General features: G+C 54.5%; 1 protein-coding gene across 1 annotated transcript in view; it reads left to right on the forward strand.

Moving 5' to 3' along the window:
* Positions 1 to 5,821, forward strand: part of NECAP1 (NECAP endocytosis associated 1) — a 6,359-nt gene extending 538 nt beyond the window's left edge. The window contains exons 2-8 of the mRNA XM_087724926.1: positions 3 to 103; positions 1,764 to 1,868; positions 2,437 to 2,518; positions 3,034 to 3,142; positions 3,234 to 3,423; positions 4,201 to 4,306; positions 4,625 to 5,821. Coding sequence (XP_087581052.1) covers positions 3 to 103; positions 1,764 to 1,868; positions 2,437 to 2,518; positions 3,034 to 3,142; positions 3,234 to 3,423; positions 4,201 to 4,306; positions 4,625 to 4,673 — 742 coding nt within the window. The 3' untranslated portion in view covers positions 4,674 to 5,821. The remainder of the gene's footprint in view (positions 1 to 2; positions 104 to 1,763; positions 1,869 to 2,436; positions 2,519 to 3,033; positions 3,143 to 3,233; positions 3,424 to 4,200; positions 4,307 to 4,624) is intronic.
* Positions 5,822 to 25,717: the final 19,896 nt, after the last annotated feature.

Below are 25,717 nucleotides of genomic sequence, written 5' to 3' on the forward strand. Positions count from 1 at the left end.
AGGGCCTCCGACTGGAAGCTGGAGCAGCCGGACTGGACGGGGCGCCTGAGGGTCACCTCCAAGGGGAAGGTGGCCTACGTGAAGCTGGAGGACAAAGTCTCGGGTGAGCAGGAGGGGGGGGGTCTGCGTGGGGGATGCAGGGACCGAGGCCTTGGTGGGCTTCCCAGGGGCTCCTCCTCCTCCGCCTGCGGCTGCTCCTGTCCTCATTGAGGAGGTTTTTTTTGGGGGGGGGGAGTGATGCGGAGGGGCCCCTTCGAAGCCCCCCCTGTGCTTGGGGTGAGGCTCCAGAGCAGAGCCCCCCTTTGGCTGCAGCAGGCAGGGCCTCCATCGGGGCTTCTTCCCCCCTCCCCCCCCCCTGCTTGTGGAAAGGGACGCCGGAGTGGCCACTCGGGGCTCCCTGTAAGGATCTCTGGGTGACTGAGGCACCGATTGGGTGGTTTGGGGGATAACCGGCCGTTTCATGGCTGAGCCTCCTTCCTTGGCCATGGGGGGCCCTTCCTGGGCTGGGCTGGTGGATTCCTCCAAATGAGGATCTCTGCAGATTTCCTTGGATCCCTAAGCAGAGAATCTTTCATTGTCACTGCACGTATGGACCCACCCAACGAAATTCACATGACGCCCAGAGACCCAACACACCCCACGGTCCCCAAACACAACCCCCCCCACCCCCCCACCAGACATTCCCCGCCCCTAAACACCCCCCCCCCAAGTACCTGCACAACAGGTGATGGGGACCCTTTCCTCTCTCATGTCCAGGCTGGTTCTTGTGTTCTAGCCCCCCCCCCCCACAGACACACCTTCCCCTCCCATTCTCAGCCCTCCTCCTGCTCCTCATTCAAAACGGAGGGAAAGAACTGACTTTCAAATCCCAAGAAATGCTCAGACAGCTTTCCTAGAAGTAGAAGATTGAAACTTATGAAATAGTAAAGGTTCTCTAATTGCAGCTTTGAAAATTATTAGCATCTTATTTATCAATTTTTAATTGGGTTAATTTGATTTTTTTGTTAGATTATTTTATAAATTATGTTAATTGATATTTTGCTGTGGTGGCACAGCAGTTACAATGCAGCATTGCAGGCCAACTCTGCCCACTGCCGGCAGGTCGATCCTGACCGGCTCAAGGTTGACTTAGCCTTCCGTCCTTCAGTAAAAGAGGACCCAGATTGTTTGGGGGGGGGGGGAAGAATAATACTGGCATTTGTGAACCGCTTAGAGAAGGCTGCAAAGCAATAGCAATAGCAGTTAGACTTATATACCGCTTCATAGGGCTTTCAGCCCTCTCTAAGCGGTTTACAGACTCAGTCTGGGTCCTCATTTCACCCACCTCGGAAGGATGGAAGGCTGAGTCAACCCTGAGCCGGTGAGATTAGAACCGCTGAACTACAGATAACAGTCAGCTGAAGTGGCCTGCAGTACTGCACCCTAACCACTGCGCCACCTCGGCTCTTACCACTGTACAGCACTGTACAGTGGTATATAAGTCTAAGCGCTACTGCTGTTTATTAACCCAATCTAGCTGCAAAGAGGGGGTCCTGGGGAAGGGCCTCCTTCCAGCGGTCAGCCAAGGTTGCAGCGGGATTTCCTCCCGAGAGGGCAGGGAAGGAGGGCTTTGGACCAGCTGGAGGGAGATGAGTAGGGGGCCCTTTGTGAGTGGGCAGCTCTCCCTGCCAGAGGCTCCCCCCGAGGCCTTCTGGAAAGGGCCTGGTTTCCACGTCCCTTTCTGGGCCCTGAAGGCTGTCTCTCTTCTCCGCCTTTCCTCCCAGGGGAGCTTTTCGCCCAGGCTCCGATCGATCAGTTCCCCGGCATCGCAATAGAGACGGTCAATGACTCCAGCCGGTATTTCGTCATCCGGATTCAGGATGGAAACGGTGAGGAGGAGGAGGAGGAGGGGGGGGAGGAGGCGTGGTTTCCTCTTGGCCAGTGGGAACGATGGTGGCCCCACTGAGGGTGCCTCCAGCCGCCCCAAGGGATCTGGCCCCAGAGGACCCTCTGTCAGCCATCCGGTGGAGCCAGGCGGTGCAGAGCCAAATGCCAGGAGGTTTCTGAACTAAGCGCCAGGGAAGTTGGACCTGGGAGACGTTGCGTGTGAAAGCTCCCCTCTCTGCCCGACTGGTTCTCAGCGGAGGACCTGAAGGCCTCTGAAGGGGGCACCACGGAGCCAAGGGCGTTCCCTGGGGCTCTCTTGGGCAGGGGTGGCGTGATACCTGTTGGCAGGTTCCTTCTGACCGCCAGGCCTCCGGAGCCCTAAGAAGAGATGCGCCCCCTGGGGCGGCGAGGGAGATACGGAGGAGGTTGGCCTTCCTCTGAGAAGGGAGGGAGGCCTAGGAGGCAGCAGAGGCGGCCCCTTCTCAATGGGGAGCCAAGGACTCTCCTAGGCCTCTCAGCAGACGGGGGCAGAGGATTTCTGGGCCAACGGCTGCTGGCTTTCTCGCTCAGGGCGCAGCGCCTTCATTGGCATCGGCTTCGGCGACAGAGGAGACGCCTTCGACTTCAACGTGGCCCTGCAGGACCATTTCAAGTGAGTCTGCCTTGCTGGGCGAGGGGAGGGATCGGCCGGAGGAGGGTCAGCCTGGGGAGGGGGGGGGGGACCTTCCCTCCCGGCTCCTGTCTGAAATGGGGCTGATCACCTGATCGCCATTCCTGCCGGCTTCCCCAGAAAGTCAGTGGGGAAGTTGGCAGAGAAGGGCGCAATTCGCTCGGGGAAGCTTACCCCACCTGTGCACCCCCCTCAGCACCTTTGCCCTTGCTCAGCCCCCCCCATCTCCCCCCCCACTCTCCGTCCCCCTTTGCTAGCTTTCCTTCTGACTCCCATGGGGGGAAGCAGCAGGCCGTTGCCTCCCCAACCACTCCGGGGATCAGCTAGCACCTGCAGCTGCCATGGCCGCCGCTAAGCGAGGCAGTCGCGCTTTGTGACCGCGTTGTTTAGTGGCAGGCGTTCCGTGGCAGTTGTAAGCTGAGGAGGGCCTTGCCCGGTTCGCCTTCCGCCTGGTTCCCGCTCTTCCCTGTCCCGGCGCTTCACCTTCTCGCACACAGGTGGGTGAAGCAGGAGACGGAGATCTCCCGGGAGTCCCAGGAGCCGGACAGCCGGCCCAAGCTTGACCTGGGCTTCAAGGAAGGGCAGACCATCAAGCTCAACATTGGGGTGAGGCCCCCCTGCGCCCCTCTCCTGGCTTCCCTGGGCTTGGGAGGGTCTCCGGGAGGCCCCTCGTAACGCCCTCTCTCTCCCTTTGCAGAATATGCCCACCAAGAAAGGGGGGTCGGCAAAGCCCCGCCCCCCCGGCGCAGGTGGGCTCAGCCTCCTCCCCCCACCCCCGGGGGGCAAGATGGCCCCTCCCCCTCCGGTCCCCCCCCTCTCTTCAACAGCCATTTCCAACCACGTGACTCCTCCCCCCGTGCCGAACTCCAGCAGTGCTGGCATTGCAGGTAACGGCGGCTTCCTGGTGGAGGGGGATTCTGGGGGTGGAGGGGGATTCTGGGGGTGGGGGGTCCCCACCCAGCAGGCGCTCAGAAGAGAGGGGGGCAGGGCGGGGGCCCCGATGGCCATGGAGTCGGGATGGGGAGGAGGAGCCCTTTGGCAGCCGCTCCGTCAGCCGCTCCGAGGAAAGGCCTTTTAGATTGGCCAGGATTCCCGCCCCCTCTCCCCCCCCCCCCCCCGTGGCTTCCCTTTTGTGGGTCTCGCAGTCAAGTCGTCCTTGACTTACAACCGTCCCCTTGGTGTCCGTTCAAACAACGGCGTTGGAAGAAGGGGCGTGTGGCTGCTTCCCACAGTTGCGACCTTTGCGGTCTCCCCCCGGATCACATGGTCCCAGAATTGAGACGCGTGGCAGCCGGTTCATACTTACGGCCATTGTGACCCTCTGAGCAGCAAGGTCCACGGGGAAGCCAGATTGGCTTTACAGCCATGTTACTCACTTAACAGCTGCAGGGATTCACTTAGCAACGGTGGCAAGAAGGGGCGCAACATGGGGCAAAAAATTCACTTAACAAATGTCTCGCTTAACAAAGTAAACTTTGGGCTCACTGGTGTTCGTAAGTCGAGGACTAGCCCTACACACTGATTTGGGGGGTCCTGTGGCTGGTCCTTCGAGGGCTGAGGACATTGGGAGAGGCTCCTGGCTGGTGTCCCCAGAGAAAGCTGGAGGAGACCCTCTCCCAGTATTTCTAACCAAGAACCCCTCCCTTTCATACCCCCCCCACCAGATACCCTCCTAGACCTTGATTTGCCCCCCGCCGCCTCCAAGGGCCCCCCGCCTGCCCCCGTCCCAGGCAGCGCAGATCTCTGGGGAGACTTCAACACGGCACCCAGGTAAGGAGGGAGGGGGGCCCTCCGGGGTCAAGGCCACCGTGTTTCCCTGAAAATAAGCCATGGCCTTGTTTTCCTTTGACCCCTGAAACGAGTGCCTGGCCTTATGTTTGGGGAGGGTTTGGGGGGAGCCTTCCTTCTTCTCCTCCGTCCGGCCTCTGCTGAGCCCCCGCAGCCCTGGGGCGGCCCCTTTCTCCTTCCGTGGGGAGGGGCCTTTGCTTCAAGGTCTTGCTGGGAAGATGGGGTGGGGGGTGTCCTCGGCCCCACTTGCCTTTCTCCTAATCCTCTCCCTGCCTGTGTCCCCCCCCCTTCCCCCTCCAGCACAGTTCCCAGCCAGACTGCTCAGCCGCCCAGCTGGGTTCAGTTCTGAAGAAGCGGAGCGGAGGGGGCGGAAAGGGACCAGCGGCCGAGGTAGATGGACCGACTGTGGAGGGAGTTTCCCGACGTCCTTCGGGCTCTTCAGCCGGATCCGGATTTCCAGACAATCCTCCTCCTGTTCTTGTTGGTGTTCCCGTCCCATTGACGCCCGTTGCATTTGATCCCTGGCAGCAGAATTCACCCCTCCGGGAGCCGTAGGGGAAGGGCGAGGAAAGGGGGGCTGGGACCCGGTCCCTGCTTCTGGTCAGCCCCCCGAGGTCTGGGAGGCTAAGCAGGTGCTGCTTTTCCTTCGCCAGTTCCAGCCGGGCCTCCGTGTCCTCCTTTCTGAGCCTCGGTGCGCCTGGGGCGGGCGGAGGGCCAGAGCTGCCCCTCTTGACCTCTGCTCCCTGTGGCCGTCCTCACCCGTCTCATCATCCCCCCAGCTCCCCCCCCCCGGCTCAGATCTAGTGAGAAGGTCCCTTCCAAAATTGGACGTAGTTGCAACACCCCAGAGCCCCTCCTGCTCCCCCTTTCACGGACGGCAGGCGTGATCTTCTCCTGGGGTTCCTTGTGAACCCGGCTGGTTGTGTCCTCAGGATGGGCTGCCTGGCATCCACACGGCAGGGGGCACCCCTCCCCTCCCGAGGGAGGGCCGCCCACTCCTGCATCAGAGGGGCCGGGTGGCGCGGGAGGGTCGGGCTCCCGGACGCCACTTTCTGGCCAGTAGGTTTTGTCAGCCTGTCCCTGGCGGAGATGCCTGAATCCTGGCGTCTTTTCCTGGCAGCGTCTCTTCCCTCCGCCCGCCTGCCTGCCTGCCTGCCTGGTCCGGTCTTTTTGGGATTTGCACAGGCCTCCCCTTCGCTCCCCTTGCTGACGGGGAGGAGCTCGAATGGCTCTGAAACCCCCGCTTCGCTTGGCCCTCGAACTGGGGGGCCCTTTTCTTGTTACGCTCTAGATCCGTTTCTCCCGGGAGGCTCCTGGCCCCCGTGGGCAGGAATCCTTACGCCCTAGTCTTGGCTCTCGCCTGTTGCATGTCCTGGGTGACACCCCCACCCCCCCCCTTCCCCGTGGTTTGGTGTTTTCCCTGTGGGTAGTTTTCAAGTGAGCCGGGCACTTCCAGGTCCACCTCTCCATGTTTAGTCTCTTCTCCGCCCCCCCCCCGCCCCCCCCCAGCCAAATCTCCATCTCCCTTGCAGGGGAAGAGGGGGGGGGATCTGCTCCGTTAGTGTCAGGCGGGGGACCGCAAGGAAATGAAATGCACTTTTTGAAAAGAAGAAGCCTCCACAGCTCCCCATAAACACCCCCCCCCCAAATCCCCACTTGCTCCTGAGGCTTTCTCTGTCCCTTGCAGGCGGCCGCCAAGGGTTACGCTGGGCTGTGGCTCCGGGAAGGACCCGGTTCCCCTGGAAAGTGGGAGTCGTAGCCCAGCTGGGAGGCGCCTGGTTGGGCTTAGCCGGTTCCACCCCTTCTTTTTGCCCCTCCACGCCCCGCCTGGAGGTTCTGGATGCGGCTGAGTCCCTCCGTGGCCATTTCCACAGCCTCCCACCACCACCCCTCCCCTCCCCAGGCCATTCCCTGACTTCCCAGGCTGACCAATCGGGAGTCTGCCCTCCTCTGTGTGTGTGTTTTCTTACGGCTAGTATTACCTAAATAATATATTATGTATTGTCACAAACAGAAGTAATGTTCATCTGTCTGTATATAAAGTATAAGATGTACTGGTTCAATAAATAGCAAATAAAAGAATTAAACCTGGGAGAAGCAGCTCCCGTCTTCAAGGCTCAACCCCCCCACCCACCCCCACAGCCCCTCCGGAATCTCCCGCCTCCTCCTCCCCCCCCCCCCGAGGCTGGGCCAGGCTGGGTGGGTGGGTGGGCTGAGGAGGCTGGAAGAGAGCCGTGGGAGCAGGTGGCCGCTGAGCCTTTGGCCTCCCTGGCGGTGGTGGACGCTGCCCCTCCGGTCGGAAGGGCAGAGGGGGCCTCCTGGCGTCTGCAGGGAGACCCCCGACGCAGCCTCTGAACATGCGCAGAGTCCCTGTGTGCACAAAGGGGCGGAGCTTTGATTGCCGCGCTCCGACAGTTGTGTTGCTGATTTTGGCCTCCCCTGAACCTGGCCGTCCTTAAGTGAAGCAGGCAGGGGGAAGGATTCTGCTCCCAGAGAGAAGACGACGGGCTGAAGCAGAAAGGAGGCAGGGATTGAGGAAGGAGCACAGAGGGAGGACGCAGAGGGCTCTGCAAAAGCCCTTGCAAGGGGGGTGGGGGTGGGGGGCAAGGTCCTCTACAGGGCAGAGAGGATGCGGCTGTGCTCTCTGGAGTCACAAGGAACAGAGTCATGGGTTTGGTGACTCACCACCACCCAGAAATTGCAACAGAGGCCGATGCCCAGAGCCCTCGGCCCACGGGCTCTGCTCATGGCCAGGCGCTGGGGCCGACGGGGACTTCCAGGCCCCCTGGCAGAAACGGCTTCCTCTCCACCCCTTTCAAACCTGGCCTTGGACCAGCGAGACGAAGAGCTGCCGTGGGGAGAAGGAAGGGGAAGCGGCTTAGCTCAGTGTCAGCAATTGACTCTTAAACTTCCCAGCTGTGCAAAACCGCTTCCAGCCAGAAAATTGAGGAATTGAAGTGCTTGAAGAAAACGGAAAGTTTCTCTTTGACCTGCAGACGGATCTCTTTTTGATCAGAGCTTGTCTTGTGTGGCCTGGCTCAGCTCCCCGGGAGCCTCCCTTCCACCCAGGGGCCCCTGCCTGGTCCTGCCCTCCCACCACCCCAGCAACTGAGGCTGGCGGGCGGCTGCTCCCGCAGGAGCCGGGAGGGGCTGGGAAGGAAGCCGGACCTCCCTCCCTGTCCTGCCCAGTCCTGGCTCTCCCCCTCGGGAAAGGAGGTGTGTGGGGGGAGAAGGCAGACCCCCCCCCCTGCGCATCCCCGGGGCTCCTTTTGCATGGCTGAGAGCCCATCACCCTACGGCTGGCTCAGCCTAAGCCGTTTCTTCTTCAGGGCAGGCTGGCCTTGGAGGCGTAGCTGGGCCGCCTCCTCTTCCGTCTTTGTGACGTGGCCTCTGTCCACGCGGAAAGCCCACCGTGGGCTCTGAAGGGGGCCAAGTGCCCCCCCCCTCCAACCAACTGGGCGATTTGGGTAGAGGCAGCTCGCCAGGCCCTTTTGCAACCTGAAAGGGGCTCAGATGGTGGCCTTGGGTGGCCTGGAAAGTCCGGGGGCCGTTTTGCTCGGAGCTTTCAGGAGGAAGAGGAGGAGGAGGAGGAGGAAGAACAAACGGTTCTCAGCGCTCTTTGCCTGCAATCACCAAAATAAAAGAGCTGCATTTTGGGAAGGAGTACCTGGCGCCCCCTGGTGGACTGAGGGTTCAGCAGCAGGCCTTGGCAGCTGCAGGATGGGGAGGGTGGGGGGGATGGACCTGGGTTGGCCTGCGCTCAGGTGGGATCCTCGCCAGGGAAGTCTTGGGGGAGGCGTCTCCTGCAGGGCGAAGGCTTTCTTCAGTGACCGGGGAATGCTGTTGCTATTCTCTGGCTGAGTCAGCCTGCTCCTTGCCCAGGGAGATGCTTGGAGATCTGCAGAGAACTTGAAGGGAGGGGGGGGGCATCTGATGAGACCCCCCTTTTCAAGGGCCTCTTTGTACGCTGGTAAAAAAAGCTAATACGATCCTTGGTCGTATTAAACAGAGGCATAGAATCAAAACCACGCGAAGCGTTACTACCGCTTTATAAAGCCTTAGTAAGGCCACCCCTGGAGTACCGCATCCGGTTGTGGCCCCCACATGGCAAAAAAGAGGTTGGGACTTTGGGGGAAAGTGCAGAGAAGAGCAGCTGAGAGGATTGAAGGCCCAGAGATGATGAAGACACATGAAGAACGGCTGCAGGCCAGTCTAGAGGGGGGGAAACGGTTAAGGGTGACATGATAGCAACATGCCAGGATTTGATGGGTTGTCACAAAGACCGGGTGGGGGGGGGGGAGTCAGTTCATTCTCCAAAGCACCAGAGGGCAGGAAACAATGGATGGAAACTAATCAAGGAGAGAAGCAATCTGGAAGGAAGAAGAATCTTCCTAATGGGGAGAACACTGGGACCATTGGAAGAGGAGTTGTGGGTGCTCCAACACTGGAGGATTTCAAGAAGAGACATGGGCAGCCACTTGTCTGAAACGGTACTATAGGGCAGTGTTTCCCAACCTTGTCAACTTGAAGATGTCTGGACTTCAACTCACAGAATTCCCCAGCCAGCGAATGCTGGCTGGGGAATTCTGGGAGTTGAAGTCCAGACATCTTCAAGTTGACAAGGTTGAGAAACACTGCTATAGGGCCTCCTGCTTGAGCAGGGGTTGGACTAGAAGACCTCCAAGGTCCCTTCCAGCTCTCTTCTGATTGATGAACTGCTCCCCCTGGAGCTTTCATTGTGCAACTGCAAGCCCTGCTCTGACTGTGGCCCAGCAGCACAGAGGCATCAGGGGGTTACAGGGTGAAAGGTGGGCGGGGAGATTCTTTCTTGGGGGCAAATAACTGGATCATGCAAGACAATGGCTCCCATTGAGCCCAGCAGCCCCAGATTAGGACCGGCTTTAAACCAGACCAGATTGCAGCTCACCGCTGTGTCCCCGTCCATCCAGGGCGGCTTCGGCTTCTTGGAAACAGACCCTTCAGCGGCCCTGCAGGTCCCCCTCCTCCTGCCCTAACCTCCTGCAGATGCAGCCCCCACCCCAAGGCGGCTCCCTTGCAGGTCTAGGTCACGCCTGCGCCCGGATTGGGGCCCACCTGCCTCCCAAGATGGGGAGGGGGGCATCATCACCCCTCATCCTGTTCTGAGAAGAGGTGGCTCCGAAGGACGAGGAAGCCTCCGGGCTGAAGATGGCATCGGAGGGTGGAATTGTCTCCATGTCTTCTTGCCACCATGATCCAACCCCAAATACTGCAGATGTTACCTGCTTTATTCAACCAGTGTCTTTGTTTTAAATATTAAAACGTGTCCGTTTTAATTTGGTTAAACAAATCAAAATCACTTCCCCTTTCCCCGGCCTGAAAAAAGATGAACCAACAAAGGCTTCCCTAATTTTTTTGCTTAGTTTACTTAATAAAACAGAACACGGAGGGGAAAAAATAAAATGACATCAGCAAGAGAAAAAAGAAAGCAAGAGGCTTCTGAAGGAAAGGAATGGGACTTGGGAAGTTTTATGCAACGGTTTCAAGGAAAGAGGAGCATATTTCATTGGGATCCTCCGGGTGTAACCTACGTCTGGGAGCAACTCACACCCAGGCCTCCACCCACGGAGGAGGAGTAACGGAGGCCAGGCATTCATCTTTCCCCCATCCAGGGACACCCCCCCCCCTTTGGCAAGGGAGCTGCACAGAGGATCCATTCTCTTGTCCCACCATCCATTTCCTCGTAATCAGTATGTGGTTCAAAAGAAATATTAAATCATACCTTAGAGTTAAATTAATAGATTAATCACTTTTCCCAGGGTATAATAACTTTAGGACACATTTTAATGAATCTCCAACAAAAATGGTCTTTTAATTGCATCTTCAAAAAAATGGTGATTCACCCATTTATTTTCTATTCAAACACTATGATTTCAATGAGTTTTAAATATTATTTTTGGTTGAATAAATTCCTAATCTAAGGTCTACTGAAATTTTTGACACTGAGGCAAAACAATTTCCCATTGTTTAGACAAAAGAGCAAACCTCAATTTCTTACTCCATTCATTCTTTGAAATTTGCCTATTAAATTGATTTATTGATAACAGATATGATTGTGGGCCTTTCTGTCTCAGAAAAATGTAATGATCCATTCTAATAATTCAGGTGTTTCTGAAGCTGAAAATGCTGCTGTTCCAAATTATACATCAGTGGGCTCTCTAATTATAAAAACTGCAACTGAGGAGCAAGGGGGGGGGGGGAGACAGTATTTACCTTTTCAAACAGAATGATCAAGCCAGCATTTCTAGTTCCAAGAGAATTTTTGTGCCTGCAAAGTACTTTTCTGCAGGTTTCTCCCAAGTCCTTCATACAAGGATGTTCTGGGTCTCCAGAAGCTTCTGTCCCTCTCCCCCTCTCCCTCCCTCTCTCTCCTCACATGAGGTCACAACAGTGAGTGATTGCTGTAGCATGTGGTTTGAATGTTATTCATTTATTGAACAAACATCTATATTTCCGCTTTTCACTGTGTCTTTCAAGGGGAGTCATTGTGATTCTTAGTCAAGGGTGGTGTTTTTTTAATATCTGTTTTGCCAGTTCAGTATTCGAGTCTGGCATAGTATTTTTACACTTTTCAAGCTCCTGGAATACCCTCATTCTCACCCACAGAGAGAGTCACTCTTGGTATGCGTTTCCTCCCCATCTGCATGGGAGTTCAAAGGAATCGCTAGAGACCTGGGTCAAAGGGGTGCTGGGCACCCTCCCCCCTCCCCCCTTCCCGATCCCCCCCCCCCCCGCATGCACCTTGGGGCCACTTCAAAGTTGGGTGGGAGAGGGGAGTAGCAGCCCAATTTGCTTGCAGTGCAACACCTGGCAGCTCCCTCCCCCCCCTCTCCCCACTTACAGAAAAGCCCTGGGTCTCCCTGCAGAAGGAAGGGGTGGGTCCCAAAGGAAGCCTCCGCTCCGGGGGGGGGGGGAAGAAATGCCCTCCTGGGGCCATGGGCACCAGAGGCAGAGAGGTCTTTCCCCTCTTGGGGAGGGTCCCCTCAGGCGGACTTTCTCCCAGGCTCAGAGGAGCTCAGCAGATGCAGCAGCAGCTCTCTGACCCCCCCCCCCCCGCCTTCCCACCTGCTGGTTGGGCCCTGGTGAGGGAGGGGCCATGAAGGCGACCCCCCCCCCGTGGGAGGAGCCCCTCCCTCGTCCAGCCCCAGGGAGGCTGGAAGAAAAAGGATAAACTGAACAAGAGGAGGAGTCATATTAGGAAACTGGCTAGTTTTACATTCCCTCCCATCGTCACAACTTATATGATTGCATCAACATGCTTATAAACCTTGACACGGCTTCCAATTACTTTCTTCACATTATCTCCCTCTTAGAAATCATATTGTGACAGACGGAGCCTCCCTTGTTTTGTGACACATGAAACACATTCTGGCTTAAATTTGGCCAAACCTCTGTCTGTGCTGCATGATCTCTGCTGCTCTTTTGTCCTGGCTGCAGTGGGGTTTTCCAGTCCGGTCCCCGGAATTATACATCAGGGATCCTGCCTGGTGAATTGATGGGTTTTTCAGCCTGGGAAGGTCCCTCTTCCCCCATGGAGGCAAATTTCCCTCCTGCAGCTCTCAGCACGGATCTTATTATGTAGTCATTTGCATTGGTTCATTTCTTACTCGTGGAATTGTTCTGGAGCATTACCTAGTAGAATTAAAAGCACCAAGATTTCAATTCAAAGTTCAGACTCTACAATTTTTAAATAAACAATGTATTCTCCTTCAATTAATACAAGTAATTTTTACAAGACCAGCACCTATGATTAAATCTTCCTTCAGTGTCGCAACGTTTCTGGTATTTGTTGTTCCATGATTTTCTCTTAAATTATAGCATCGGAAAAAAGTGGTGCTTTTTTCTTCTAGATCCTCTCAGTGTTACATTGCAATTGTTTCTTTAAAATGTTGTGTTCACTTTATCATGAGATAAAGTTCCTTGTAACCTTGGGCTGCATTTTAATAAACATTGACAAATAATCTTAGTGAACTATTTTGGCCCAGTGAAAGTGTTCCTAGGCTGGATTTTGTCTTAAAAACACTCTTCCTTTCTTCAGATCCCTTTTTATCCTTCCAGCGATCTGTAAACCCATCAGCCACGGTGGATTTGGCCTCATCCAGATCAATCTCTTCGCCGCTTTAGTCTTTTTCTGGAGCCCGGATGGACCAGATTCACATAATGCACAGAATTACGCTTATCTTGCAATATTTTTTTTCCTAAAACAAAAAGCATTTCAGGGAAATCTCAAAAGCAACATCCCACTAAAGGCAAGATTGCTGCACTTATTCGGTCTTTTTTAATAGAAGTTCCTGTTTTGTCCACCTCTGCCTTATAAAGTTTTACGTCCCTTTAAGTTTTTGTCTTCTTTTCTATCTGCATTATTATCTCTGAAGTCCATTAGCCAGGCTGGCATCTTCTAATGCTGACATTATGCTGTTCGGGGATTTTATCATCATTCTAAAGGAACAACTTGTGGGGGAAAATAATTCAGCCTTGAAAAAGCAGTCCACCTCTGTTTTTGAATTGTGTCATGTTTATTTTTATTTTATTTTTACTTTCAGGGGTTTTTTTTTTCCTTTTCCAAATAAAATACGTATTCTTCGTCCAGCTTGCAACTTTAATTATGTGATTGAAAATGGCACTTTTTGGTCTGTGTGTGTGAGTGAATGTATTCATTTGAATGATAATAATTTAAAAAAACCCCATCCACTTTCCCGATACCTGCAGGCCTCACCGACAGGGCCAGCTTCATTGCCACGGCTGGGCCAGGCTGGTGGCTGGCAAACAGCTGCTGGTGTGGGAGCCATTGGGGCTCAGGGAGGGGCAGAAGCGCCATGGGGTCCCATCCAGATTTGCTTGAGGGTTTTCCAAGGAAACTTCTCAAACTGCCAAGATGCTGCTGGTGAGAAACGCTGTGCCTGTGGCTTTGCTGGGCTTCAGCACATCCGCCCCTTCAGAGCTCTGGAGAAAGGTTTGGCATCGGGTGCTTCAGTCCAGATCCTGCTCAGAGCAGAGTGGCCAATGATTTGCCACAAGCTAGAGAAAACTTCTCCTCCTTTTCCTCCTCCTCCTCCTCCTCCTCCTCCTCCTCCTCCTCCTCCTCCTCCTCCTCCTCCTCCTCCTCCTCCTCGAAAGATTTGGGCTCAAAACAATTACACACAGTCGCCCCCACCCCACTCCCCCATGCCATCACTCTGCTGAAGAACTCATCCTCACCACCACACTGTTTCTGGCCTAAAGATATTTTACCCATGTGCTACGTTGTGTTGATATTATCCTCCTGATCTTCTGACCTTTCTCACCTTGCCTAAGACCTTCTCCTATTGGTGTCTACGAGCACTTCTTGTTCTATCTTATGATTAATGATTGTAACTATGGTCTATGACCTATCACGTTGTTCTTTGCATGTCCAGAAAGTTTCCTTTCACTTGGCCAACAAAGAATTCCATTCTATTCTATTCTATTCTACTCTTCACACCATTATTCTTTCTATTCTATTCTGTTTTCTATACTATTCTGTTTTCTGTGTTCTCCATTTTCTCTATTCCACCACATCCATTCCATATTTCCTTTTCTGTTCTGTTTTGTTCTATGAACAAGGATGGTCTTATCAGGTTTCTCAGTCCATACTGCGCTCTCCCCTCTCACTTTCCCATCAGAGAGTAGGCTGCTCAATGGGGGGGGGCCCTCTACATGAAAGCAGCTATGCCAGGCCCCCTCCCCTCAGCAGAGCAAGGCTGAGACCCTCCGCCAAGACCCCGCTTGCATCACCTGCTGCTGTCCAGGAGGAGGAAGAGGCAGCAACCCTTTATGTCAAGATGGAAATGCCCGAGCTCCCTGTCCCTGGTGCTGGATTCGGATTCCGCTCTTCTTCTCTTTTCCTGTCACTGCTGGGGAAAACCAAATACACCCTTTGCCTAAATAAAGTTCTTCTTATGAATGCCAGCACTGGTGCCTTTCACACTTCTCCGCCACAAGGAGATTGCAAACTGGGGAGGGGGGGTTACCTTGAGAGTCAGTGAGGGAAGATCCCACTCTTTCCTCTTAAGGCAGGCGTTTAATGTTTTACGCTGCCTGTGTTGAGTTCTATGGGGAAATTCAGGGGTTGGGCCTGAAAGCAGCCCATTGGTGGTGGGGGAGCTTGGCGCAGTCAGGCCTGCCTGGGTCTTCACTGGTAGCCCAGGAATGCCAACTTTATGCCCCCCCCCAATGGCTCTGTTGTGAGCGTGAGTCCCTTCCCTTCGCCACGGGGGGGGGGGTGAGATGCAGATCAGACGGGAGGGCAGAAAGAGGCATTTCCAAGACCGGGTGCCCTCAGCAGAGGGAGGAGGGAGGGTTGACTTTACTCAAGTTTCATCTCTTGGGAGAGTGGTTAATAAAACACAGAAGAGGGGAGATTTCTTTCAAAAACATGTGGAAGCTATTTATGGATTATGCTGATGAGGCTGGCATTAATGGATGAAAATATGCAATACCGCTGCATTTGTTGGAAAGATTGCCACATAATGAAGGTTTTATCGGTGAATTATGCATTCCTCCTCAAGTTGTAACTTCAAAGAAGAGCGGGAGAGGAGGAAGGAGGGGTGGCTGTGGTTGGAGATGACTCGGGCTTTACAAGAACCCCCCTCCTGCTTCGAAAGAGAGGCCTCTCCTTCGCCCAAGGCCGCCTCCTCCGCAGCCACCGAGGAGAGGCATTTGTGAGGCTAGGTCCCCCATCCTGACCAGCGCTGAGCACCTCCGTCTGGAAGAGCGAGAGGGCCAGCTCAAGAGGGGCACACCTTGGAGAGAGGAGGCCCCCTGTGGGCCAGAAGGGGGACCTGCAGCCCAGCCCCGACTTAATCAGAGCAGAAACACTGAGGAATTCTGGGAAGGCTCCCCATTGTCTCCCTCCAAACGCTGGTGGGGAAAAGAGGAGTAAAACAATGGTTTACTCCCATGTTACACAAAGTCTCAGTCCTGGAGTAAATGGGTGGGTGGGTGAGGTTATTGTAGATTCCAAGGGATCTGTTCAGCCTAACAAACATGGCAAGGTTGATCTCCTATTTCTGAAATCATAACAGGTCTTCTTATCTGGACGCTCTCCCAGGTGTGACGCAGAAAGAAGAAAGGCAATGAATAGATATTAGAATTACACTGCTTAATAATTTTGGCTGATATATTTCAGTAGAATGCAATTTGGATGGCATTACCTAGTGGTTGGAGATCTTCAGACAGCATCCCGCTCATGTAACAGTCTTCCAAACAGAGTATCCAAATCCAGAATGTAAAAATAAACCATAAAAATGTATAATTGCAACCCTGTGTAAACATGCACTTTTCATTCATACATTTATTAGTTGCCGTTTTTTGGTGGGCTTTTCCTGACAATGGAAGGCTTAAGGAAGGATAACAGACATGTGCCTCATGCTGGCCTTCATCATTAGCCAGCTAATAAAGCCAAACATTCAAATCCTGCTTCAGCAAGTAGATCCATAACTTGTCGGAGCATTCAGCATAATCAAGTCAGCAGATCTTTTCCAGTATTTAGCCGCTTCTCAATTTTGCTAGCAGGCTATCAACTGTCAGACCCCCAAACAGCTTAATCCTCAGATCCGCAACGGTTAGGCAACTGTTTATACTTTTTCCATTCTGCTCTCCCTGCTTCTGGAAAAATGGGCTCCTTTTCTAATTGTGCCGAAGGAGACACGTTGTGCTAGCCCATCTTCCAGCTGCTGAATCCCTTATTCCGCCATTCCTCTCCTCTGTGAAATTCCGCTGAGCTTTGCACATTATTTCTACCTTAATGGCAAAGGAATTCTCAGTAAGGGAAGGAAAAGGATAATAATCAGCCACCTGCTGCTATAACTCCCAGGGGCATCTTCTGGATTTAGCTCAACCAGGTAAGGCATTTACCCAAAGCACCGGGAGATGTGCAGGAAAGCTCTTTTTCATTTTGTGGGTGACCAATTCAGGCAGAGGCTTCCTTAGAGGAAATGGGAGAGGGATCACCAGAGAAGAGGCGCATGGAAGGCGTCTCTGGCAGGCACCAGAAGCTTTTGGTGGAACCTCCAGCTGGTTTGGGCTGTTGACCACGTGGCTGGAAGGCCCTTTGGATTGCAGAGCAGCTGGCAGAGGGGAGGGCCTGGGTGGTGGGCACAGGTTAGCCCTGATTAGCGCCCCCCCCCCCCAATGTCGGAACATCTAAGCGGCGGCAGCTTTAAGAGAGACCCGAGCAGAACAGCAGTTCTCCATCTCCATCGGAGCATCTGCTGAAAGGGCAGAGGAGAGCTCAGAAGGTGCTCTCTCTGTGTGTGTGTGTGTGTGTGTGCATGTGTGCATGTGTGTGCGTGTGTGCATGCATGTGCTGAGCCAGGCTGTCATGGTTATAGATGACTTCAGCCTAGCAGTGGAGAAATAACAAGAAATCTCACTGGTGGAAAAATCCCTGTAATTGTTCTTTGAAAGGCTACGTCTTGACATTATCGGGGACACCGGGAGCCAGGGCCTGATTCCCTTCCTTCCCCAGTAATTCTAAAATTGGGCCTACAACATGGAAAATGATTTGGAATGATGGAGCTCCACCACTGACCAGTTTGCAACCTTCTCTGGCTGGATGAGTGGACAGTTCCTTTTCCTTGGACAAAGTCAAGCCTGGGCTGGTGGGTGGTGAGGACATTGGTTATTTTCCTGGGTGCCTTTGGCAGGACAGGGAAGGAGGGAATCCTGCTGTGGGGGGAGGGGGCTTTGGACCCACTGAGAGGTGGGGATGAAGGCTGTCTTGGCTGCCCTGATTATGGCCTTGGAGGTTAAGGTTAGGTGATGGTGGGGCAACTGGGGAGAGAATCTCTCTGTTACCCTGTCCTTACCTTCCGGAGCTCAGGGCCCTTTGGTTCCTGGGTTCGCTTCAAGGAGGGAAGGAAGGAGTTAATCTCTTTGGCTCCCCTCCTCTGCCTCCCCCCTGGCAGCCGACCCCAGTCCCACTATGAAGGGGCACCATTATTCTTTGCCACCCCCTTCCCTTGCTGAGAAGGGCCCGCCTGCTTGCAATTTGTTACAGAAATCTCTGCCAAAATGCCCCCAACACAAACTTCACTGTGTTTCCTCTCAAAAGAAGTTGGTGGACATTTTTTTCCAGCTTTAAAAATTCTGCATTTGAAGGAACATAGTTTGGAAGTCTCTGGTTTGACGTTTGTTTCAGTTTGCTGCATTTAATTCTTTAATAGGAATTTCAATTTCCTGTAAATTCTGTTTTGGTGAAAGGGTTTCTTTTTTTCCATTGTCTGTGAAGAGCAATGTAATAGGTGGTGCAGACCATACATATATCCAGCATCCTTAATTCTCATGAGCAGGAACTGGCCAGGATCTGCCCCCATCCCCACCCCCACCCCAAGCACAGCAGAACCTGAAGCCTCTCAGCTCTCTGGGACCTCTAGAAAAGGGGTGGGTGGGGGGGGGTTGCGATGTGAGAAAAAAGAAAACCAGGAAAGCTGTTCGGTGGGACCAAAGCTTCCACAGGCTTCCCTGCTTAGATCAAGGATGCTGAACCTTGCTCTCTCGGGAAAGAGGGAAAGGAAATGGTGGCTCTCTTTCCTAGCGTGTGCAAAGGGACACCTGATCTCTTTGCAACAGTTAAGGACTGTTTGTTAAGTTCCACTTCCCACCCACCAGTAAATCTCTCCTAGAAGGTGTTGGACAAAGATTAGGCAATCTTCTTGTAAGCCACAACTGCTTTATTATTGTTATTGCTGTTATCGCTATTTTGCTGCAGATCTTGGAACCAGGGGTGAAATTCAGGAGGTTCTGACGAACCGGTAGCGATAATTTTGAGTAGTTCGGAGAACCGGCAAATGCCGCCTCTGGCTGGCCCCAGTGGGGAGGGAATGAAGATTTTGCAGTATCCTCCCCTTCCATGCCCACCAAGCCACGCCCACAGAACCCGTAGTAAAAAAAAAAAATCACCACTGCTTGGAACCATAAAGCAGAGCCCGGAGATCTTCACCCAAGGATCTTATAAGGGGAAAAGGGGACAAGCACAAGGGAGGCGTCAGAGAGAAGGCAAAGACAGAGGGAAAAATAAAGAAAAATGAGGATGAGGAGGTTAAGGTGCTGCCAACAATGGCAACATGAGCTGAAGCTGGTCAATGCTATTGATACATGAGCAACATGAGCAGAGACCACTGTAAAAAGAAACAATAATTAGCTGCAAGCTCTTCTGTCAAATCCAGATGTGGAACGTAGTTCCTGCACCGTCAGATAATAACCCTGAGGTAACATTCAGGGGATTCCCTTGCTTTTCAGTGAGAATATTTCCAAATATTGATAACTTTCATAGTGAGCTTAAAAGGAAGTAACTGCAAAGTTTCATTTAAAGAAGATTGGAATTTGATTACCTGGTAAAAATATATACAAGCACGTCAGGGTTCGATCGGGATTATATGCCTGAACTACTTCAATCTTCCAATTTTGGGGCCATATTTGTTAGATATATTAAAAGGTAGCAAGGCAGGAGAATCAGTCAATTGCCGCTCCTACGTTTTCCCCGTTCTTAAGCTATCTTCTAGATACGGATTTGTAAAATACAGGAAGGGATGAATCACACTTTCCTAGGAGAGCGGGAAAGATATCGCAAAATCCTCATTCCCTCCCCACTCCCGGGGCTCTCCGAACTACTCAAAATCCCCGCTATCGGTTCTCCAGAACCTTTCAGAACCTGCTGAATTTCACCCCTGCCACGCACACCCTTCTGCTTGGGGAAGAAGCCTCGGCTGGCCCGTCTGGAGGAAGGGGCTCCGTTCGCACAGAGCCAGCCCCAGCCCTAAGCCCAACCAGGAGCAGCCGAGAAGCCAGAAATATTTGGGCGCCTGTCTTGGCAGCACTCGTGGGTGCCTCGCCCTCTGCCGTGCCCACAGAGCCACACTCTTAGCGGAGCAAAATGTCGGAGCCCCAGCCAGCCGGGAGACGAGACCAGGCGGGCCTCGTTTCGAAGGGAGCAGAAAACCCCTTGATTTCCTGAGAAAAGCAGCTGGAAGAAGACTGTGGAAAGAGCCCGGAGACAGAGCCCAGGCGCCCCTGATGGGGCCGGGAGGGAGGGAGAAATCTTGGTACCCTCCGCTGGTTTCTCTCCTGCCGCCCTAAAGAGCCCCCCCCCGTTCTCTTCCTTTGCATGCAGCGACCCAAAGGGAGGGGCTTTAAACCTCCCCTGCTGGATGTACCCCAGGTAGCCAGTTTGAGCCGAGAGCAGGACAGCGGAGGGAAAGACCCTCTTCCGGAGTTTCAAGTGGGGAGGGGGGATATGCAGGTCTGCATTTTAAAAGAAGGAACTCCGCCCACCTCCCAATATAGGGATTCCAAGCTGTAGTTTCGTTTTCTCTCTCTCTCTCTCTCTCTCTCTCTCTCTCTCTCTCTCTCTATCAGGACTATCTGGATCCTGTGTTTCCCAATTGCCCCATTTTCACCTTCCCTTCCTCCTCCCCTTCCCAAGCGCCCCCCCCCACTTGCTCTCTTCAGCTGCTCTTCTCTTCAGACCTGGAGAACCGCAGCCTCCCCCGCCCTGCTCTCGGTCACCTCCTGCCCAGATTTAACTGAAACCGCTCCCCAGCCTCCCTCACTTGGGGGCCGGAGGCAAATCCAGCCTTGGTCCATCGCAGCCTCCCGCTCGGCCACCGCTCGTCCTGGGGAAAGCTCAGCTGAGCTGCTGCAGGTGCGCTCGGGGGCCCCGGGTGGGAAGCTGCCCTCTCCTCATCCCCTCCCCCCCCCAGGAGCCCGCTCCTCCCGAGCCCCCCCTCGAGTCTGGAAGCCCCCCTCGCTCCCTCCCTCCCGGCTTCCAGGCAAGGGCAGCTGCGCTGCTGGTGGAGAGGCGGCGATTCCTGCTGGGACAACAGAGACGACAACGACCCGCTTCCTCTTACTGTGGCGGGGCAACCGAAACCGACAAGCGGCGCCAGCCGGACCTTCCCTGGTTCTTTGCCTGTTCCAGCCGCTTCCCCAAGGAAGTCCGAGGGGCGGTCCTTGGGCCAAACCACTTTCCCTCTTCAAACGACCCTCCCTTCCTCCCTGCGCAGAACCCAAGCGGAGTGGAGGGAGCCGACTGCAGCGCCTCCCAGCCGGCCTGCTCACAACCGGCAGAACAGCTGGGGAGTCCCGCAGAGAGAGGGACCCAGCAGGCCTTGTGCTGAATGCGGGACCCGCAAGGTCTTAACATTTAATAGCAATAGCAGTAGACTTATATATCGCTTCATAGGGCTTTCAGCCCTCTCTAAGCGGTTTACAGAGAGTCAGCATATTGCCCCCAACAATCCGGGTCCTCATTTTACCCACCTCGGAAGGATGGAAGGCTGAGTCAACCCTGAGCCGATGAGATTTGAACCGCTGAACTGCTGATCTAGCAGTAGCCTGCAGTGCTGCATTTAACCACTGCGCCACCTTGGCTCTAATGTTTATTTGCCAATAATTTGTCAAATAAATAAATCGATGACGCCACACATCTGACTCTGAAAGTGAGGGTCCCCAAATAGAGAGCAGGCAGGGAAGGAAGGAAGGGAGGGAGGGAGGAAGGGAGGAAGGAAGGAAGGAAGGAAGGAAGGAAGGAAGGAAGGAAGGAAGGAAGGAAGGAAGGAAGGAAGGGAAACTGGTGGGGGAAGCCTTGAGATAGCCTGGGGTGGGAGCTGCAGATGCTCTGGGCATCAAGGGCAGAGTCCTCTGGAAAAGTCTCTTCAGGTAGAATCAAGATGTTACCGCAGCCATTTAATGTCCACCCCAGTGAAACCGGTTGGATGAGAGCCATCGTAAAGAAAAGTGATTGTTACCTATTTCACCGAGCATAAAAAAGCACGGAGGTCTGTGCAGATGCCTGGGAACCAGGGGGTGGAACCAGGCGATGGCTTGTCTGGCAGCCCCTTGGCAAACCCTGGCCTCCCTTCTGAGGGCTGGTGACTCCAGCAGATGTTCGGAGGGCTGCAGTGACATTTTCCTCTACCCATAACCTCTCCCGGGTGCCTAGCATGGAAGAAGAGGCGGGGTTGGTGGTTTCCAGTTGAACTAGGCTCTCTTCTGAGGCATACAGTCCTTGGCAAATCGAAGGAGGCAGGAGAAGGCATGGAAGACACCTGGGGTGCAGCTTTTCTACCTACACAAATCAACAAAAGGAACCACAATGGAAATGGCTGAGCCTGAGGTAGCAGCAGGGCAACTGTGGGTGGGCACATCAGAAAGTCAAGATGGCAGCCACGGCCACGTGATTCAAATCCAGCCCTAAAACGAATAAAGTGAAACAGCCATTTTTGACTTTTCTCGTGGATCTTGGTTGTTTTCCTGCAGACATTTCATTACCCCAAACACCTACCAAAATCTCCCAGACTGCTCCCACCAACACTGACGGGGGAAACCCATAGAATATGAGCTGAGAGCAAACCCTCCTCCTTGCTAGCACTGATGAAGTTGCCTAGTTGGGTCATGAAACATCTGCAAGAAACCCACCAATGCTTCGAATGTTCCCCTTCATTGGACACATTTGGGCAGCAGGAAACTCATCTTGGTCTTGACGCCTTGATCTTGCAGCCAGTGGTCCCTGGTGCAGCCAGGATGGTTTTGGATGAGGGCCATACCTTCACCTCCCCTGCAGGGTTTCTGAGCCGCCTCCTGCCTGCCCCCCCCCCCAGGGCTCTCACTGCCCCCCCTTCTTCGTGCAGATGGCTGAGGGGAGTGGGGGAGGGGAGCAGTTCAGTGGACCCAGGGACTGAAGCTGCCTTTGATGAGGGAATCGGTGGCAGGCAGGCCCTGCAGCCAAACGAGGCAGGAGATTACTGGCCCCCATAAAATCTTCCTGGTCAGGAAAGGGACTCATCAGGGCGAAGTACAAGGAGATTCAAAATCAATTGATGAATGAATTGTCTCAAAGGTGCTTTTCCCCCCCAAAAGGCAACTTTTCCTTGAAGATGCTTCCCTTGTCATTCAAGAAGCTGGTGATATTATTTAGAAATAACTTTAAGATGAAAAAAATGGAAAGAGAATAAGTTGGGTTGGAAATGGAAACTGTGATGAAAACCCTGATCATTTGTCAAATTGGTACCATGGATGTTTAACGAACTATTTGAGATGTTAAAAAATGTGTGTGAAACTTTGGAGGGCAAGAATAAGCTAGAAATTTGGATGGACCAGGAAGCAGAAGAGAGGAAAAGAAGGCTTAATTGAAGAACAAGAATAGAAGGAAAAGAAAAGAAAAATAGCTGGATGCTTTCATTAGGGTAAGATGGATGAAAGGAGGAACTATGACAGGATAATTTGGTATAACCTGGGAAGGGCAATTAATGATATTGTTTATACAAAAAGAAGAAAATAAGTTTAAGATGGAAAATATGAGAAGAGAATAGAGCTGAAATTGGAAATAGAGTTGTCAAATGGATTGTTTGTAAAAGAGGGAAAAACCGGGCAATGCTTTGTTCATAAATATGTTATTTGTTTTTTTCAAAACCCAATAAAAACTGTATATATATAAAAAAGAAGCTTCTTCGGTTCAGTTGAGTCAGAACCGAAGAAGCTGCTTGGATGAGAAGCCAGAGGTCTTCCTTGAAATGTGGCCTTTAGGAAAAAGCACCTTGGGGGCAACTTATCAGCCGAATGACCGGGAACCTCCAGAGGCAGCCAAGGGGATTGTGTGAGGCCACGCACAGATAAAGGCGCCGCCCGCAGTGAGGCCGAGGGCCGCCTGAGATCCCGAAGGGCAACGTCACGTGACCGTTGGGGATGGAAGTCCCCGCGGTTGCCACGAAGGAAACCCCCGCTGTGGCCGAGCAAGGAGGTCACGTGACTCTCTCACCTGCCCCCCTCCTGCCAGTTGCCCCTCTTGACCGGGGCCTGGTTGGGAGCCACCAAAGAAAACCCAGCAAGGAATACCGCGTGACTGCAGGGACGGATGTAACTGCGAGGACCGTCCTACCCATCCCTGGCTCGGCAGAGTTCTAAGTTCGATCCCTGAAGGAGGCTCATTAAGTGAGGGCCACCTGCGAGGGGCAGAGCAGCTCCCCGCTGGCGCCGCCCTTCCAGTCCTCTTTTGCCTGGGAAGCGCCGGGGCGGCTGGGGGGGTGGTGGTCAAGGGCCCTGCCTGCCTCCGTCCTCAGCAGTCCTATTCAGAGGCCATCCGGCTCTCTCCATCCTCCAAAAGGAGAGGAGGCAAGCAGGAACTGACCGGACTGGGTGCCAGGCTAGGTGCAGGCTGGGCGGTGCCTTGCCCGAACTTACTGCCCCTCGGGGCACAGGGGGGGGGGGGGGTTGGCCGGGTCCGTGCAGGGCCAGAAACGCTTTGGAAGCGCGAGGACTCCCTTCGATAATCGGGGCTGCCTTGGAGAGGCTCCAGAGTCGGCAGCAAGAAGAGAAGCGCCCTTCCCAGATTGCCCCGTTTCCTTCTGCTTCCCTCCGACCACCGCCGGAGCCCCGAGGCCGGATCTCGGTCCTGTCCTTGAAGGAGGCTTCGGAGAGAGAAAGTCGCGGCAATGAGGAGGATCCGGGACCGAAAGGAGAGCCGCTGAAGAGGGCAAGGACCAGGCGGACAATCGGCGATCGCGCTCTTTGGACCCGGCAGGCAATCTAGAGCCGAGGTGGCGCAGTGGTTAAATGCAGTGGTTAAATGCAGCACTGCAGGCCACTTCAGCTGACTGCAGTTCAGCAGTTCGGCTGTTCAAATCTCACCGGCTCAAGGTTGACTCAGCCTTCCGTCCTTCCGAGGTGGGTGAAATGAGGACCCGGATTGTTGTTGGGGGCGATATGCTGACTCTCTGTAAACCGCTTAGAGAGGGCTGAAAGCCCTATGAAGCGGTATATAAGTCTAACTGCTATTGCTATTGCTATAATCTCCCGCAAGAAGAGGATGCGGCCTTCTCTCTTCCTCCGGACTGCCAGGACTTCGGCTGCAGGGGGAGGTCCCGATGGACGCTTTGCAGAAACGCTCCTCCAGGTCGGAGAGGGGAGCCAGGCTGAGGCCGAGAGGGAAGGGGAGGAAAGGAAGGGGCGGCTGACGGACATAAGGGCCCCCCGGGGGAAGCCAGGCAGCGCTCCTGAATCGGGGCTTCTGGACGGAGCGGCCGGTGGTGGAGTGGGCGGCCTTGGGGGACCCCCACAAATCTAAGATTGCGTGATACTTTTTTTCTTTGACAAAAGTCCAAGTCAGCAGAGTTCCAAAAAATTAAAGAGTCGGATTTTGAACATTTCAGCGGCGCCGCGACCCCCGCCGGGTTGAGAAAGTCCGCGGACCGGCAGTGGACGCAGTCGGAGAGCCGGCCTCTCTTCAAGCGCAGCGCCCGTGGCGGCCGTCCCTGCACTCCGTCTCCCGTCCTCGCTGCCGGGAAGCCTCCGCCGGCCACGGGTCAAGCAGGCTACGCTTCCCGGGCGCTGCACCGGTCCCCGCCGAGCCCTTACTGAGCCCACCCCGCCCCTCCGCAATTGCAGCGCTGAAATGGGCCTGGGAGCCCCCGGAGGAAGCCACCCCGAGACTGCGGCGGCCTCTTCCTTCTCCAGGCGGAGCCAGAGTCGTCTCTCGCCCTGCACGCCTCGGCCAGGCCGGACCGCCCCAGGGGCCGTTTGGCCGCGCCACTTAGTCCGAGACGTTGCCGGCCGAGAGCCGACTTCCCGGGGGAGACGGAGGCGGAAAGACCTGCTGGCCTCCCCGGATTCGCGGAGCTTCCCATCCCGGCTGGATTCTCTCCTCCTCCCCACTTCCTGCCTTTCCCTCCTGGGACCAAAGCCGCTCTGCCCGGGCCAGGTGTGCTGTGAGCTACGGAAGGCTTCCCTCCGCCTCTCACGGAAGCCCCGCTGCCTTTAGCAAACGTTCCCCTGGGAACCGAACGCCTCGCGGGTGACCTTTACTCGGGAGAAGGTCTCTTGGAATTCGGGAGAATTTGCTTCCAAGTAAACCGGGACCCCAAAGGAAGAAATCTGTCTTCGTTGGGGCTACAGTGCATCAGGGCAGATTCCGCGAAGGAAAGCGCAGCTCCGCGGCCGACTGGTTTTGATCCACGCGGCCGTCGGATCTGGGGGAAAACGACGCCGCTGAAACTCGTCGGAGCTTGGAATCCCCCACGGACAGAAGGGCTCGGAGGCGCCACGCGGAGCAAACTGGGCAGCGGCAGTCTCGGTTCCCACTCGGCGTCTGTGGAACTGCTGCTGCTCTCGCGTGAACCAAAGGCCCCTCTCCGCCGGGTTAATCTGCCCCCATGGTGGCTAGAGAGGCGGAGCGGGAGCGGGGCCGGGGCTTAACCCAGAGCGCAGGAGAGGCCGGCAACCAGACCGTCGCGGGAGAGAGCGAGCGAGAGCGACAGCAACGCGGAGATCCCCCAGGTCGGCTGGGACGAAGGCAGGCGCCCAACCCGCTGTTGTTTAAAATTAATTTATTTATCAAATATA

Source organism: Thamnophis sirtalis, unplaced genomic scaffold (assembly GCF_051295495.1).
Source record: "Thamnophis sirtalis isolate CommonGarterSnake01/CBP01778 unplaced genomic scaffold, rThaSir2_p1.2 scaffold_10, whole genome shotgun sequence".
Classification (NCBI taxonomy): domain Eukaryota; kingdom Metazoa; phylum Chordata; class Lepidosauria; order Squamata; family Natricidae; genus Thamnophis; species Thamnophis sirtalis.